General features: G+C 39.5%; 1 protein-coding gene across 1 annotated transcript in view; it reads left to right on the top strand.

Moving 5' to 3' along the window:
- Nucleotides 1–17,788, top strand: part of LOC118419221 (ryanodine receptor 3-like) — a 129,206-nt gene that overhangs the window by 55,901 nt on the left and 55,517 nt on the right. Inside the window, exons 56-79 of the mRNA XM_035825574.1 lie at nucleotides 276–503; nucleotides 965–1,157; nucleotides 1,732–1,843; nucleotides 2,583–2,712; nucleotides 3,233–3,393; nucleotides 3,996–4,216; nucleotides 4,739–4,829; nucleotides 5,005–5,145; nucleotides 5,650–5,813; nucleotides 6,323–6,401; nucleotides 6,739–6,828; nucleotides 7,366–7,506; nucleotides 8,068–8,145; nucleotides 9,284–9,359; nucleotides 10,069–10,192; nucleotides 10,979–11,100; nucleotides 11,456–11,532; nucleotides 11,999–12,117; nucleotides 12,494–12,543; nucleotides 13,073–13,133; nucleotides 13,366–13,607; nucleotides 14,155–14,236; nucleotides 15,877–15,903; nucleotides 17,074–17,085. Coding sequence (XP_035681467.1) covers nucleotides 276–503; nucleotides 965–1,157; nucleotides 1,732–1,843; nucleotides 2,583–2,712; nucleotides 3,233–3,393; nucleotides 3,996–4,216; nucleotides 4,739–4,829; nucleotides 5,005–5,145; nucleotides 5,650–5,813; nucleotides 6,323–6,401; nucleotides 6,739–6,828; nucleotides 7,366–7,506; nucleotides 8,068–8,145; nucleotides 9,284–9,359; nucleotides 10,069–10,192; nucleotides 10,979–11,100; nucleotides 11,456–11,532; nucleotides 11,999–12,117; nucleotides 12,494–12,543; nucleotides 13,073–13,133; nucleotides 13,366–13,607; nucleotides 14,155–14,236; nucleotides 15,877–15,903; nucleotides 17,074–17,085 — 2,821 coding nt within the window. The remainder of the gene's footprint in view (nucleotides 1–275; nucleotides 504–964; nucleotides 1,158–1,731; nucleotides 1,844–2,582; nucleotides 2,713–3,232; nucleotides 3,394–3,995; nucleotides 4,217–4,738; nucleotides 4,830–5,004; nucleotides 5,146–5,649; nucleotides 5,814–6,322; nucleotides 6,402–6,738; nucleotides 6,829–7,365; nucleotides 7,507–8,067; nucleotides 8,146–9,283; nucleotides 9,360–10,068; nucleotides 10,193–10,978; nucleotides 11,101–11,455; nucleotides 11,533–11,998; nucleotides 12,118–12,493; nucleotides 12,544–13,072; nucleotides 13,134–13,365; nucleotides 13,608–14,154; nucleotides 14,237–15,876; nucleotides 15,904–17,073; nucleotides 17,086–17,788) is intronic.

Here is a 17,788-nt window from a genome sequence, read left to right as displayed (position 1 = left end):
TAGTTGTTGTTACAGAACACAAATCATTCTATATCTGCATTGCTCCAGTCTCTGGTGAAATTCCTTTGTGACATTGGTGATGAAGCTTCATTTGTTGTTACAGCAGTTTTCACTTCCTGGACTAACAAGGTAAGCTGACAAGCACCTTTTGGCAGACCAATTAGAAAATGCAGTACAGACACATGCACATATGCAGACAGACGAAGTCACTGACAGGCAGACTACTGGACTATGCATGCTACCATGCATGTAACATATCTGTTGCCCTTTTCCAGGTGACCCTGCCATGAGAGGTGCCACCCCACTGGACGTGGCCTCAGCATCAGTGATGGACAACCATGAGCTTGCCCTGGCCGTGAGGGAGACCCACCTGGAGAAGGTGGTGAACTACCTGGCCCGCTCCAGCATGCACCACAACAAGCTGCTGAGCGCCGACATCGGCTGGGACCCCATCGAGGCTGAGAGATACATAGACTTCCTCAAGCAGACTGTCTGGGTTAAAGGTAGAGAGAGCCAATTGATTGTGTACAGGCCAGAAGTATTATAAATGTTGGATATTTTGGTAACTAAACAGCCGTTGACGAGGTAGATTAGGTTTTCTGTGTGTGACGGAAAATGGTCGTTGCCAGCTGATTTGTCTGACAACTGGTCAATAGATAACTATACAAATGTACCTGTCATGTTTGATTACACCACTGTTTTAATAGTGATTTCCGTGCTTGACGAAAAACGATAAATGGGACCAAAGCATACTCTATTGACGCAAACATGAAATTTGCAAACAGTTACTGTAATGGTTGCACGTCTCATTGTTGCTTTTTTTTTTAAAAGATTTTTTAATTTCTTAATTATGTATCCTTTTTTGAATGTGCATTTAGAAATGCACCATATGGGTAGCTGAGTCCCATTCATGATGGGTATGAGAAAAGCGCTTCATCTGAAATGATTGTGCTGCTTTTGACAGATGAGTGTGTGGAGGAGAACTCCATGCTTGTAGTCCGTCAGCTGATCCGCAGGCCTGAGTGCCTGGGTCCAGCCCTTGGGGAGGAGGGGAAAGGTCTCCTGGTCACCATTAAGGAAGCCATGGAGCTGTACAAGATCCCTGAGGTCACCATAGATGAGGATGAGCTCAAGAATAGGCCTGCTCCTCAGGACAGGTAAAGTACAGTCTTTTGTCACCATCACAGTCAATTTTCGACATTTTGGCTGCATTTATAAGTACATGTAGTAGAGTTTGTAACACCATGATGAAGGTGATAGAAAACAACTCAAAGTAACTTTTAACTGGCTTGCCAAACTCATGAATTTCCTTTCCTTAATGTATCCATAAATCCATTTAATGAGCAAGACAATCAACATGATAATACGCTATCTTAGATATGGCTATGGGAATATCAACAGAATAGCAGATTGACATAGTGTATGGTCAATGTTTCAGTTTATTATATTACAGTCTCTCTTTTGTAAAGTGTATGTACATGATATTGCTGTCAGGGCTCTAAGTTGTGAAGTTCTGAAGCAAATAATTCTAAAGCCACACAATATGAGGATATACTACCTGGTGCCATTTGTCAGTAATCCCTTTATATTCTTTCACTGATATCAACATTCAACTTGGAATTTACAGCAAGAACACAAGACTAACATCTTATGGTTCACCGTTTAATTAATGAAAGCGTCATCTAAAAAATGTCCGAGATTGAATGTATTTTCCATTCTGCCCATGTTAAGACTACCTCCAGGAGACCGTGAGGGAGATATCCAGGTGGACATGGCCTACTGCATCATCACCTTCTACTCTGCACTTATCGAGCTGCTGGGGAAGTGCTCTCCTGACCAAAATGTAAGTGGAGAAGGTCAAATAGTACAATGTTGATGATCCATACATGTACCATTCTTCAGAACCTTTTATTCAGTAGAGTTGATCTTTATTTGCACGTTCTTTCCCACATGTAATGGGCTAGATGCGATACTTTTACCATACCATATACCATTACAAGATTAAAGGTAAAATCATGACTTGTAGTCTTACCAGTGAACAAATAGACAAACAAAACATCTAAAGCTACGTGTATGCTACATTTTGTACATCATGTACCACTGAATGTATCGTTTACCAAGCTGTTAAATGTACATGTACATGATTATGTATCTTCCCTCTTCTTTAAGCAAGTGTATTCAAATTTACACAGTTTTTGTTATACAATGTTGTCTAAGGATATCATTATATATATCAGAAAGAATTCGTCTTTTTTTGACTGTTTAGATTGTGTGGTCCCTACATTCAGGGCATCACTATGGTGAACACTGCATACAAAATGAACTTCATTTTCTACACAGTTGTAGTTAAAGATGCATACTACAGTTGTAGTTGAGAGGTGTACTACAAAATCTGTTGTTCAGAGTAAAATTGATTAATTTGAATCTGATGATCCATGCAAGGTGGATGGTTTGTGATGTCATTTATATTATCTGCGCAAAAGAACAGCAGTTTAATATTGAGAAGAAGAAGAAAGAATTGAGACTAAGCTGTGTACTGGGCTGTTAGATGTGCTGTTAAAACTGTTTGTTTGTGTTAACAGCTCATTATGCAGGGTAAGAGTGAGGCCCTGAGGATCCGTGCCATCTTGAGGAGCCTGGTGGTGATGCCTGACCTGGAGGGTGTGCTGGCCCTGAAGTTCAGACTGCCTACATCTCTGGAACTCAGGGCAGGTGGGTGATGAAGGGTTACCTCTGGTCTATGATTGTACAAGAAAGACAAACAAAAGTGTTATAGCTGGTATCTCACTGTTGGTGCATATTGTTTGCCAATCATCCCTTGTGATCACACTTTCGTGCCACACGTGGGTAAGATACAAAAATGTATCTGACTTCTACGAACAAAATGGCCGCACCCAGAATGTCACATCCTCAGTTTCAAACCCAAATTAGGTGCAAGATAACATTATTGGAAACTGTAGTGTTACCACTAAATCAAAATCTAGTACAATTTTTATGGTTCATCAAAAATTTTCAAAAGAGATTTCAAGTAATCATCAAACTAATTGACTGTCTAGTTTGTGCCAACATTGCCAATTATGATCTTTTTAAAACCTTTGAAAAATTTGCCATTCAGGCGACTAATTGGCACCTGTTTGCAGTGTGCTGGGGACTGTTAGCAAATGTGTTTTGAAAACAGTCTTAAGATACTTGTTTGCAGCTTCCTTATTTAACAATTGATTCCTTTATACAGGTGTGGCTCAAGGAATGGAGCAGGGTTTTACACCTATACATAAGGCAGGAGTAGTGGTGTTCCTGGACCGGGTGTACGGTATCGAGACACGTGAGGTGCTGCTTAGGCTGATCGAAGTGGCATTCTTGCCAGATCTCAGGTCCGCCAACAGCTTGGACACTGTAAGTGTCTGTTTGTCATAGTGTTCATAGTGTTTCCTTCAGATTGTGTTTAAACGTACATGTACATTTAATCTAGACTAAGGTTAATGAGGCCTTAGAAAAAATGTAGTGCTTCTGTTTATGGCCCTGAAAAAACTGTGGTCGGTAGGTTCACAGTCCTCCTCTGTTAACAGGGTTTAAAACACAAGAGGTCGCTTTGAATTTTGTCAGTCAGTTGTTAGATAAGAAATTTAGTGTACCTTGCCAATGGTCCTGGTCAAAATAGGCTAGGGTTGGCAGGTTTTTCCGACAAGGAAAAGTTACGTATGTTATTGCCTCACAATGGATCAAGTTCTATTTGCACTGACATTTAAGGTTCACTTAGTAGCACCAGTGGAAACTGTTTGTTACGCACTGATGAAGATGACAGATTGTCATTGAAACATCTAGAGAATGATAAAAGATGGTTGTGTGCTGAAGAAGACTATGTTCAAGTGGACACACAACATTTTTTGTCCTAGCCAATGTCTTTTCTATACCAACTATTAATGTAGAAAATATTACATAATTATCAATTTGGAAACTGACATTCTGGTAATATCAGTATTTTCTTGACCCTCCAGGATGAGATGCACAACTGTGACATGGCCCTGGCACTGAACAGGTACATGTGCAACTCCGTGCTGCCCCTGCTCACCAGGAACTCCCACCTGTTTGCCAACTGTGACCACAGGGCCAACCTGATCGACTCCCTCCTGCACCAGGCCTACAGGCTGTCTCGCTGCAGGTCTCTCACCACCGCACAGAGGGACACTGTGTCCGACTTCTTGGTAGCAGTTGCCAGGTATGTATAGAATACGACAGGATGTAATCCATATCACGGGCCAGTCCAATCTGCTGGGGGCTGGGACCGAGGGCAATTATTTATGCCATGTCCAGTCAAAAATACATCTCAGTACAAAATGCCCAGAAGTTGAGAAATTGGGGTGGCCTCGAACAAAACTTTGGGACAATATAAATTCCAATGTAACAGCAGCCCAATTGTCCATGCAAAGTGTGTTCAAATCACTTGATGGAAGCACGTGCAATACAACTTCAAAGCCTATGCAATACCGTAAAATATGGACCGGTCCGTAACAACTGTATTTGCTGTTATTCCGGCCCAGGCATGACATACGTGTATTTCTACATGTACATGTTGTGCTATTACAGTACACATACATGACTTTGTACAGTATAAATTAGTACAGTACTTCATTTTTGATCCATCTGGTTTACAAAACAAAAGTACAAGCCCTTTTCAAAGTATTTTTAGTGTCTGCAATTATATGTCTGCTTACAAGTACCGTTTATTCTGTTCCTACAGGGAGCTCCGACCCAGCATGATGCAGAGACTACTGAGGAAACTCTCCTACGATCTGCCTTCTCTGAATGAATACACTTTTGTACCACTGAGGGTAAGTGTACTTGCATCTCCATCTTGATCAGATGTACCTGTGTGAAGAAAACGATTCCAGCTTGCAAAAGCTTTTACACTGCCTGAAGGATATTTTGACGAAAAGAATGTTAAATGAAAGACAGTTGTAGAATCTTATTTGATTGTAAATCTGTTTTACCATGTTTTCTCCATAGCTGCTGACTCTTCACTTTGAGAGATGTTCCAAGTACTACGGCACCCTTGGAGGCTGGGGAGACTACGGCTGTGCCAGTGATGAGGAGAAAAGGCTGACTATGAACCTGTTCTCTGGCGTTTTTGATGCCTTGGCAAAGAGGGTAAGGTTCAATTATCAATCAATAGCAGCATTTACTTTTTATACATATATATTTCTTGTAGACAGGCTTCAGAGACTGGTGTTACATACAGAATCTTTGTGCATATCATCTGTGAATGTCATGGAATCCTAAGCAGATTAGACAATGCAAAACAAGTGGCTACATTGTTGTTGAATTTCACCTAAAGTATTGTCAGCTCGATCTGTCAGTGTGTTTTTAAAATAAGGAATCTTACCGTTTTCATCTGCTATCTGCAAAGGCCGGTGGTGGAAATTATTTTGATTATGTCTTATCTGTATCTATATAGCCAATATAACTGTCCTTCGGCATAACACACCAGCTTTGCAGGCATGCGGCAGGGCAGCAGCTGGTTATATTACATTTTGTACACTGAACGACCTGTCACACCTAGCTTTTGCACATCCAAATGCTCCTTCAACAAAGATGTCCCTACTGTGCTTTGTGATAACAAATTTTGTATCAATCTTATTCCTTTTTTATCAGCCTTATGAACCGTCCTTGTTCTCCAAAACCCTGCCGTGCCTGACGGCCATTGCCTGCGCCCTGTCGCCAGACTATGCTCTGGTGAAGGACGATGAGAGCTGGCAGAGATACAGCCACACTGACAAGGAGGGGAACTATGTGCCCGTACCAGTCAACATTGACAAGTAAGTGGCACTTAGTAGGGTTCATCTACATGTGATTACAGTGTTAGCTCACTCAAAATTGATTTATTCCTTCTTATTTGAAATATCAACCCCAAGTACTCGTATTTGGGCACCAACAATTGAAGAAACTTCTTGTCTTTTGAATTATTATTAAACTATGAAATGTCAGTTAAATTATTCCACTTTTAAATGCTTTAAATGCTTTAAAAGTGCAAATGCTACCATTTAAGATGTTATTTGGCCTAGTGTGGTAGTATTTAGGTCTGTTGTTATTATGGATGCCAATTTCTATGCTCTTTCTATCTTGCTCCCTGCTTTATTATTTTCCTGCAAAAATCTGAGAAACAAGAAATTGAATTGGTGTTGCCCTAGCCAAAAAATTCACAAACTAAATGCATTAGGGTATTTGGTAGGAGATGTGTGCATGAATTGAGATGGCAGCTGTTAGTGGTTACCAGTGGTCATTTTTGCTTTATTTTGACATGTATACATATTTTTATATTTCACAGAACTAATCTGCCAATTGACTTCTCTGGATTTGTCAATAAACTTGCTGAGCAAACTCATGACATGTGGGCTTATGAAAAGGTAGGTACAGATTTGGTGGACTATGAAAAACATTATAAAGTAGAAATACCATACATAAGTGACTTTTGTAGGAAGTTAAAAATGTTTTTCAACCAGTCCTGTACAATGTATGTGCAAAGCCTTGTTAACAAAGCTAGCAACAAGCAATTTAGTAGCATACAAATGTATGTATTCACTGTGGGCTACTGAATGAGGTTATATATTCCTATCAGTACCAGTCTTTTTGAATTACTAGTGAGGTATCAGTTGATTGAAAAATGCATTCCCATTGCAATTAAAGGAGCAGATTACATAATATTATGAGTTAGAAACATGTTACCTTCCTGTTTCTCCACAGTACAATGCTGCCTGGGCCTTTGGTGAAGAGCTTGATGAAGGAGCAAAGAGACACCCCATGTTGAAGCCTTACAGGCTCTTCAAGGATCATGTATGTATTTGGAACACAATTTATTCCAGATTGTATGCTTTGGAATGTACGAGAAAGTGAAAGCTGATGACTTACATGTAGATCTTATAGAAGTCATCAAAGGAAATGTAAGTCTTCTGCTGGATCTTGTAGGAAACACGTTTTGTAGGAAACCTTGACTTAACAAGTAACATAACGTTGTGTTCCATTCCTCATGTCTGAATGAGCCTGTATCCAAACGTGTTATAGCTTCCAAATCTGTCCTCACTGAAATATATTTGAGGAGATGACAGGAGACACAGGAGCTATAATATGTTTGGATAGCAGGCTATGAACATGAACGACAACAGCTAGTATGTCCTTGTACATGTAGGTTAGGTAGCTGGCAAAATACTGCTTTTTGTTTAGAAGACTGTAATAGGTAGCTGGGGGGCACAATGATACCAGTCGCAGAGAAGAGACAATGAAGAACAATGATGGCCTGCTCCAGTATATGTATCAATGCCGTAACCATGATGACGATAATGAAAGCTGTGTTTGTTTTGTGTGTGTCTTCAGGAGAAGGATTTCTATCGTACACCCATCTCAGAGGCCCTACGCTGCTGTCTGGCCTGGGGATGGATAGTTGAGAAGTCAAAGGAGTCCGAGCAGCAGGCTCTCTCTGCGAGAACCAGGAGGATTCAATCCACCAACACACAGGTAGGTCTTTGTTAGTTGGCTGATATGTGTTTTGGCCAAGAACTGTAAAGTAGTTAAAACATAGTCTATGTTTGTTGACCATTCGTACAATATAGTTCTGTGATGATACTGCAGTCTTTTGTTAGATTCATTGTATTGAACGTATGGTAACATTTTATAAATTTACATTTCAACCAGATTCCACTGTTTATCTTTTAAGTGAGAAGCATGCATAGTCCAGTAGTTGAGTAGTGTGCACAATCCAGTGTTAAGCGACATTACCCCTGGATCAAAAAGATGTGAGTTTGAATCTAGGCTGTGTTGTTTACCTGACATGTACATGTATGCTACTGGGAAGGGTTACAGTGTGTAGGGTGGGACATTAAGCAATGATCTATTGTTCATCATGCTTGTCAGAAAGAGCTAGGGGAATTTCCTTGGTAAAATAAATGATTCCTGTAAATACTGTACATAGTGTCTGTCTTCTCTGTCACAACCAGTGGAAGAGTAGCTCTCCAGTGAGCTAAACTGGATTGAGATCACTTTCGCATTCTAATTTTTTTATATACATGTATATTGCAGGCTGCTGCTGAGTCTCCTCACGGCTATAACCCCAAGCCATATGACATGTCGGTGATTGCCCTAACCAGAGAACTCACTGTGAGTATCAAACATTGGTAAACGTCTAGAAGAGACCCAAAGAGAAGTAGGAAATGAATGTGATCAAAAACTAAATGCTAGTTGTATTTCTCAAGTCATGTGACACCAATATGGCAAAAAAGTAAAACTTCATTTCTTTTTGTTACATGCCGGTATTATAGATAATCTTTGTCTCTTGTACAATACACATCTTATTTTCTCGCTCAAAATCCTAATGTATAGAAATGTTGCAAATTTGAATGCACTGACCGTCTTGCTGACAATGACCATATCCTTAGCGGGTAACCTTAATAAGTCCTGGGAGGATTTGTAACTATGATTAGTACCATTAATCACCTTCATGTTGTTCCTTTCTTGTACTTTGCAATGTACAAACTCTGTAAATGATGTTTTTTCATACTCTTGTAGAGACAGTACGACATGGATGTGCATGTGAACTCAGGTTTCAATGCCTTGCATCCATATATACAGAACCGCCAGTTTACTTGTCTGGTCTATTTCTTTTTGTGGTTATAGCAAGTTTGGAAAAAACACATGTCCACAGGGCACAATGTACATGTACATTGCAAAGTCACGAAAGATACACCTGGTTTGATTGTTTGATTTGCTGACTGGTAATTCAAACCAGATGAATGACATCCTCTGGGTACCCCAAAACTGAAATTTCATTAGACACAGAGACCATGGAATACAGAACAATAGATTCTTCTGTTTTGTTCTTTCAAATCTTATCCTTTTACTTTAATATTCCAATATTTGTTTTTGCACCTTAACTGCATATATTTACTCATCTTACAGCAGCTTTGTATGATTACATTATGATTGAAATTTTTTGGAATGGACAAAAATTTGAATGCGTGTGGGCTGTCATCCATATAATCAAATCAACGTGGCCTTATTCTAAGATCCACTCAATTGCCTTTATATGCTGCATGTATGCTTATTCCACGGTAAGTTTAAAGTTTAGATAGTTACATAGTTGTATGTGTTGCACAGTCTGTACATGTGCTGTACAAGTTCTGGACAAGAGCTCCTTGTCAATGAGTTTCAACATTGTCTGTTCTGATCTTGACCGGTAATTCATGCATTCTCTCTGTGTAGCTGAACCCTTCTCCTCTTCTCTGTACCCAATTCACAGGCAATGTCTGACCGTTTGGCAGAGAATTTCCACGACGTTTGGTGCGTCAGCAAGCAGAAAGAACTGGCGGGTAAAGGTACCAATATTTACTTCATTAACACGACTAAAAGTTTGGAACGGTTTCTAATGAATATGAAGGGTTTGCAATGAAGCTTGTGTACTAAAATATTAAAATGTCTGCTTTATTAAAACAAATAAAAGTTTAGAACAATTAATAATCAGTATGAATCAGTAAGTATAATCAGTTACTCAAGCAACTGGATCTGATTTTGGAAATGGTCAGACATTTCAGATATCATCCAGTATCTTTCGTCAGTGACACTGAAGTGCTCTGGAAGAAACTGGTCTTGTTGTTCCTGTAACAGTTGTTTTAGTCACAGGAGCTAAAGTTTTGTTGCGGGGGAGGGGGGTCGGCATAAAAGACCAGTTTCTTCCAGATCACTCAAGTGTCACTGATGAAAGATAGTGGATGCTATCTGAAACGTCTGACCATTTCCAAAATCATATCCAGTTGCTTGAGTAACTGCTTTTCGGCATATCTTATTGGATGTCTAACCTTCATCGACATACTGAGTATGAATGGTTTGCAAGAAGACTAGTGCAATAATCAGCTACAGTTGAATGTGTGTGTCTAAATAAAAAATATTGTCTACAGCCCCCAAAGAATAATCTTGTCTTATTCCTCTGTAATACAAGCCCTACACTTCTTTCGTGCTTTATTTCAACCCACTGAAATCAGCTCCTGTGTCAGTTACCTTAAGTTTATGTTTCTTGTTTTGACTAAGGAGGCGGTACCCACCCCATGTTAGCACCATATGACACCCTGACGGCCAAGGAGAAGGCCAAACACAGGGACAAGGCCATGGACATCATCAAATTCCTACAGATGAATGGCTACAGTGTCATCAGGTAAGTCAAGTGCATTGAAGAGTAGCAATCCTTGTCAATCATGTAAATTGCTGGGATAAAACTTCGAAATTCGTTACATTACGTTCTCAACGGTCTCAATATGGCCAATCAGTTGTACTATTGCTGTCCTTGTTGCTGATAAACTTGCTTTCTAGTACATCATGCAGCTAGAAATGTTAATTTGCTGGTGTAGGCCAACTGAAATCTCCAGCATCTTGGCCAGTCCATTGCAGGATTACTGTCCGTGGTGCTGAAACATGTGTCATTGGTGCCCTTTAGTAAACTCAAGTAAATCATGCAGATGGAAATGGTAATTCTTTGGTTCAGGCCAACTAAAATTTCCACCATCCTCACCAGTCAGATGTAGGATTACTGTCCTTGGTGCTGAACAATGCATCATTGTTCCACTCTAGTAAATCACACAGATAGAAATAGTACTTAGCCTGTTGCTTCTTTGGTACAGACCAGATGAAATCTCCACCATCCTGGCCAGTGGGTTGTAGGATTGCTCTCCTTAGTGATAAAACATGTGTCATTGTTGTACTCTAATAAATCATGCAGGTAGAAATGGTACTAGTAATTCTTTGATACAGGCAAATTCTTAGTGAGGTGGTTGGCTACAGATTAACAGATATTAGGTCTTCTTCACCCAAGGTTCAGGTGTATTGCACACTGGTTAATGTTCTAAATAGTACTGATACAGAGACACACACAGATGGGCATAAAGACATGCCAGAAACAATGCTTTCCTAAGGTTTTGATAGTCCTCTCCTCTCTCTTCCTTAGACAAGTGAATGAGGAGAAGGAGAAGATGAACCTGCTGGAGAACAGGTTTGCCCACATCCTGCTGAAGAAGCTGCTGGGGTATGTGGACAAGGCCAGAGAGATCATGGCAGGCATGAAGCCACGTGAGTATGCACATTTTGGTCAGGTACTAGGGAAAGCATTTCTAGTGTAATTCTATCACCAGTGTTGTAACATATGCCTTACAGTATTTCGATGAGAAGATGATCATGGTTCAAGGCTTATGACTGGAAGGTGATTGCATATGTAACTAAATGCAGAGCTAATCATCAAAGTCTATGAATAACTTTTATAGTGAACTTTAAAGGTTTCAATATTGTATGTGACATTTTGATACAACAAGAGTATATTTTGCATGATTTTCTATTTTGGCACCAACGTATAATTCATTTTTTTGGTCATTTTGTAGATTTATTTTGAAGATAAGATAATGTGGAACTATTGTATTGTTTCTTGCAGCTAAACCTTCTACAAAGAAGGTCAGAAGACCACGTAGGGATGTTCCACCTGAAGAAGATATCAACTTCTTCCTAAAGGTAAAGCACACACATATCAACAGGCACAAAGGAAGGACTAAATTTCAAACACTATTCATACAATTTGATCAATAGAAGAGGATGTAAGAGTGACAGAGGTGCACTCGGAAACTACATGCAGCATTTTTTGTGGACATTGAATAGCATATCATTTTCAAAGCCAAAGTCCTCACAAAAAGGTTAACGTTCTTGCGTAGCCTATAAACTAGGACAAAGCAAATACATGTCATCAGTCTAAGACAGATGGCTCATAAGAAAGCCTTCTACATGTATATAGCAACCAACTTTAGCATTGTTAAGTTATTTTTCATTGTGTTGGTTGGTCATTACATAGCCTATGATAACTTTCCTGTTCTGCCTTATAATACACCTGCAATAAAGCTATTCCCAGAGCTGTTGACATGTGCATGTCTTGTCTGACATCTCCAAGAATCATGACCGTAGTGACTGGTTGCCTCTCTCACAGGTGGTCCTGCCCTTGATAGAGAAGTACTTCAGCACACACAGGTCTTACTTCGTCCTTGATCCCAAAGCCACCCCAGAGTATGGCAAGGCTTCCCCCATGGAGATAGAACTAGTCACAAGGTATGATGCACAATAAAAGTAGCTTGTTTTTCTTAAACCCTTTATCTCATAGACCCCTTTGTACATCTCCTTAGGAAGGTCCACGCAATTTTTATAGAAAAGTCTATCTTTGTATATGAAGTCATTTCACCAGAAAACACAGAGTGAAATATGTACTATGCAAAAGTTACCTTTCTGGACTGGAAAAATGTTAGTTGCCTCATCAGTAGGAAGTCCTGGTAAGCAATGACATTTCAGCGTTGTTCATGTACAAGAAGTTTATCTTTGTGTGGAAGTATGAGGAGTTCATTTACATAGACCTTACTGTAAGAATTATATATTTCTGTTGTATTAGATTGACTTCACATTAAATATTACATTTTTTCTAAATCTATAGGCTGTTCTGTGAGCTGTCATCCCTCCTGAGGGATAAGATTGCCTACTTTGGTGAGTATGCATTGTCACATCAGTTTAGCATATTATGCAGTACACATTCCTGCCATGAACACTTCCTAGGGAAAGAACTTGTGTCATGTGTTCTCACATACTTCCATCCCACTTGTGGACATTGGTTTAAAGATTGAGACCTGAAATACTAGTTGTGACACATCTTTGTGGTTCCTTAACTCTCTGAAGATGGCAGGCTGCAGGCTTTTCTTAAATCATGTACTAATTCCTTATGTCTCTCTACACAATGCAACTCAGTTATACGACAACGTCAGATGGGTGGTATGTATTTTTCAATAGAGTTGAGTACAGTGTTATGTATGTATGTAGTAGCAACCCTGTTGACTATAGACAGTGTTGTACTCTGGTGTCATGTGGTTTTAAGGCTCAGAAATGAAAATAAGGACCATATAACCTATTGGTATATTATTGTAAGTAGCATTATACAATCATGTAGAGTTGGCGCATACTACAATAAGGAAAAATGGGTCTTTACTGAACTGTCGTTGTACCTTCAATCACTGTGCAGGAAAGGACGTTCAAGTTGGGGTAAGATGCCTTCATGCCCTGGATCGCTGCATTGATGCAAGGTGAAAAATATGTTTTTATGCAAATTTCAATTTTTCATACTCTGTAGTTGTCACACACATCAGAAGGAAATTGGAAATTAAAGTTGACATACATAAGGAATCAAGCCTGGGTTATTTGCATATTGGGGATTGTCTTTTGCACTTGACAATCCACCGGATAGAATAGAGAACTACGTGTAGATATTGGTGTTCTTGACATATCTTAGAACTGTGTCTCACTAACCCCCTACAGAGCCATCAACAGCCCCAAGTGCCCTGTGGAGGTCAAGAAGGGGATACGAGACTTCTTCATCAACGCTGCAGGTGACCTCAGCATCCTGGTCAACACCATCAAGAGCCCCGAATTTGGTAAGCCCAAAGGGAAGTCGTACGTGGGCGCACCGGAGGTGACCTACTGCAGCGCTGTCCTCATCCCTGTCCTGACTTCACTCTTTGACCACATAGGAGAAAACAGCTATGGCTCAGTACAGCTCTGTGAGTATCACAATGTATTCAGGAATTTAGCGTGATTTCTATCATTGATTAGTTTCATCAGGTTCATACAGTTCAGTTTATTCTTGAGAGGTGACACCAGGTTGGTACATTAAGGAATAGAGAGCCTCCTTTTAAACAACCCTTTCTTTATTACTTCCAATGTTTTGATGACCAGCTGTCATCTTTCTCAGGACAATTCTGACAGGTTTTCATTGTACTACTTACAGAATTTGTTCACAAATGCAATGTGAACTGTGATGAGGGGGGATAGGGACTCATACCACTTGTACACTAAAATAAGAGAGGGAAACATAACCAACAAAAATTACCATGCATTATGTCCTGACAATAGTATTATATACCCATGTAAGATTCATGATGATGACTGTCAATACCATTGCGGTCATCTTTAAACCTAAATTGGTGAGGTGAACCAGTTTCAGAATGGTTGTAGGAACTTGAGTACACTTATTGTTGAGCAGTAAAGATATTTATGATTGTTATTGTTGCTTGTTGGCATTCATAATGTGTGACCTTCATTCCCCAGTGGGTGAGATCCAGCTGGCAGCATATCGTATCTTCAACACTGTGTACTTCCTTGGAGCATCAAAATCAATCTTCACAGAAGCGTATGTACAACATCTCCTTGCTATCTGGACTGCACTATACTTTGCTTGCCTTGTAATACTTTGTCTTCTATGCAAGGTGACTTGTCACAAAGTGTCTTTTAAGGTCTATTTTTTTGCTTTGTGTGAAGACCTAGAAAAAGAATGCCTGGATATAGAGGAAATGAAGATCATGGAATGTACATATTGCTTTTGATAGGTTAAAGGTTATGAATATATTCCAGCTTGAGTTGCAGCTAAGCTAAAGCTGTGTGTTCTAAGCTTGGTAGTGCAGACATGTAGTTCACTTGCAACCAGGGGGAAGGGGGCAAAAATTGCATTTTCTCAAGCTTACATTTTGTATACTGAATGCTTTCATGTATGTGGCAGAGAACAAAAATAAGCGCACAAAAGTCATCTCGTGTAGTGTCTTCATCCTTTAACTGGCAGACATATGTTTGTATTTGGCTGTTTCTATGTTGCTATAAACATGTAGCTGATTGTGTGTTGTTGTTGTGTCTAATTTTGAAGTCCATTATATCAGCTTGCAATTGGCGTATGTGCAAGCATTGCTGGCTGGTGCTTTTTTGTTACCAAACATACATGTATACTCTGTGTGGTGTTGATGTCAATTCTGTATGAACTTGTGTTGTATCTTCTGTGTAAATGTCATCACATTTGTTCTCTTTGCATTTCTTGCACATTTTCCCTTTTTTCCTATCTACATAATCATATTCTTCATTCCCTGTTTGCTTCATTTCACTTTGATGTGACTTTAAGGCCTAAGGGCCCTGCCATGCTGCCAAGCCCTGATGTCCAAATCGGTGGTGGTGCTACCTCGTGATAAACATTTTGGCCCACAGTAAATCAGAGCCTATCAGCATGGTTAATGCCCTTGCCTTTGCTGAGCACCTCTCTCTCTCTCTTTCTCTCTTTCTTTCCATCTATCTCTGTCTCTCGCACTACACCAGTATGTCATCTTTCCTTGGCAAGATGGAGATCAGGTATACCATAGCAAGGCCCTTTGCCAGATGCTCAGTTAGCACTGGTTCAATAAACGGTACAAAACAGAGTTTTGCTACGCTTGTAAAGTTTATGTGGCTTTCAATGCCCCTTTCTTTAGCCTTTTCCAAAGGCTGAAAAATTTTCAGGCAATGCTTTGAGATCAGCAATTTCATTTGGATATTTGCAACCACTTTTGGAAGGTGAAAACTTTGTACATTCACAAATGTTCACTATAAATTTCTTATGTCATATTGCTCCATTTGGTAAAGACATTTTCCAGTTGTGGAAGGTACCAGTACAATGTATTTGTGTTGGATACAGCAGAAGTCAAAATGGAGAAGTAACATTAACATTTTCTGGTCAGAGTAAGAAATGTAGACTGATGAAGAAAGTCATAATTTATAGGGGAAATGAGTCACACTTTACCAGCGTAGTAGCAATTTCTGTTTTGTATCTGTTGGTAGAGACCTCACCATACATGTACGTCTGGACATACGTCTGGTCATACATCATGTTGTGAGGTGTGGCCTGTTCTTGGTCCTGCGCATGGACCACAGCCTTCTCATATATGTACTTCTGCTTCCTCACGTCCCATGCTTATGCCTACCCTGCCTCTGTTGTTCACCTGCTCTTGCCATGCGTATGTTGCGCCATCATAGATCTCCAGGGCAGGAAGAGCTTGAAAGGTAATTACGAACCTTGCTTCTCTTCCTTCTCCTCCTGCTTTACCACTACATTAGTGGTCTTTGAGCTTCCATTGTGCAGTATCTAGTAATCTGTGTTTTTTACTGGAAAATAACTCATATTTGTCTAATATGATCGTAGAACGCTTCAACATCATAATGAAATAAACTGTTTTTATGTAACAAGTAGAAAGTAGAATTAATCTATTGATAGTTGGTAGATTGTAGTCATTTTGTATTGTAATTAATTTGCAACCATTATCTATGTCCATACTGATAGATGCATTTGAACGACAAACTGCTTTCGGCATTTTGTTCTCAAACTACTAGTATTTCATTCTGCATGTCCTTGAATAATAGAACATGTTCGAATGACATTACCCAAACTCGACTGATGTCAACAAGCCCAGCACTTTGCTGGTATTTATACAAATGTCATATACTTCCAGCTGGCAACCTCACATACAGCCAAACGTTTCTGGATATTTCTGTAGGATGTTGGTGGCTATTCCCTTTCCTCACTTGTAGAAAATATTAGTCTGGCGAATGTCATTCGAGCACATTCTATCATTTACGGATGTGCGTGTTTACATAGACAGTATGGTTCAAATTATCTATTGTGTCACGCAAACCTTAGACGTGACCATTTAATCTGTCATGATTGTGAAATATCTATTCTGCCTTTTGGAAAAGAGAGGACCTTTGGGCACTTAAGAATACTGTGAAGATGATCTTTTAAGCTCATGACGGCTTTATGGTTTAATGTTCTGAGATACTGAAAAAAACTAATCAACATATTGTGATCAGTCAAAACTGGAAATTGACATCCTGCAGGTAACGTTATTGTGAGATTTTGCTATCATATTTTGTACGATAGAAAGTGAAGAAACAGCAAGCACTCACCTTCATAATAATCAATTAATCGTGCATAAATCTTGCTTGTACATGTCTATCGTTGCTCATACTGTCTGGCTTCTGGTAGATTATATCTTGTCCGTCGTCTTTTTGAGTATTTTTCCTCCTACTGCCACTGTGCTACGATGCACTGCCACTTCTTTCACCATTTCTTCCATGTGCTGTCCAACCACTACATTAACATGTTTGTTGATCACCCTCACTCGCTGTGCTCCATCTGCTTGAGTTCTAAGCACCGTCCTTCATATCCATTGGCAGTGTTCTGAAGAGGTCTGTGTCTTCTCTTTCTGTCCTAAACCTCACAGTTGTTGTGCTCAATGTAATACATTCTCTTTAAATCCTGGACTCAATTTGTTACGATTACTTTCAGTTTGTTTGTTGTTCATTGTCCTTTTTGTTTGTCATTTTAAACTTGATCTACAAAAGGCCAAGATTTTTATGAATTTTCACAAAGAACACAAATTTGCAAGTTCTAAGCTAACAAGGGTAACTGTTTTTGTATGAATTATTTGGTGTCTTTTGTGTTTTAGCTGTTTTAATGTTAACCATATTTTCTCAAATAAATTATGCACTTTTTTTAACTTTTCGAAGTTGAAAAGGTGCTGCAAGTTGTGTCAAAGGCAGAGAGTGCACACCATATTTGAGGTTGTTGCACTGGGAATGGGAGAACGCACTGCATTTTTACGCTTGGCAATTCACAATTTTATAGAGGCAATACCAATGGGGAAAAGTGGCAATGTAAGTAAGGACATTGCATTGAAGTCATCTGGTTTAAGAATCAAGATGTATTCAAGATTGGTGGAGAAGGGCGTGCTTTTTTTAGTTTTTCCATTTTGAGACTTCCCCAAAATTGGGGGTGCATATTTTGATTGACGTGTGTATTTGATTTGAGAAAATATGGTATAACATGTTTAATATAATAAGCACCAGTTAAAGATGCAATTTGGCGCAATGATATTACTGGTAGCACAAC

The sequence above is a fragment of the Branchiostoma floridae genome, chromosome 1, assembly GCF_000003815.2.
Source record: "Branchiostoma floridae strain S238N-H82 chromosome 1, Bfl_VNyyK, whole genome shotgun sequence".
Classification (NCBI taxonomy): Eukaryota; Metazoa; Chordata; class Leptocardii; order Amphioxiformes; family Branchiostomatidae; genus Branchiostoma; species Branchiostoma floridae.
Note: the sequence above shows the minus strand (reverse complement) of the source record. Positions and strands in the feature narration are given on the sequence as shown.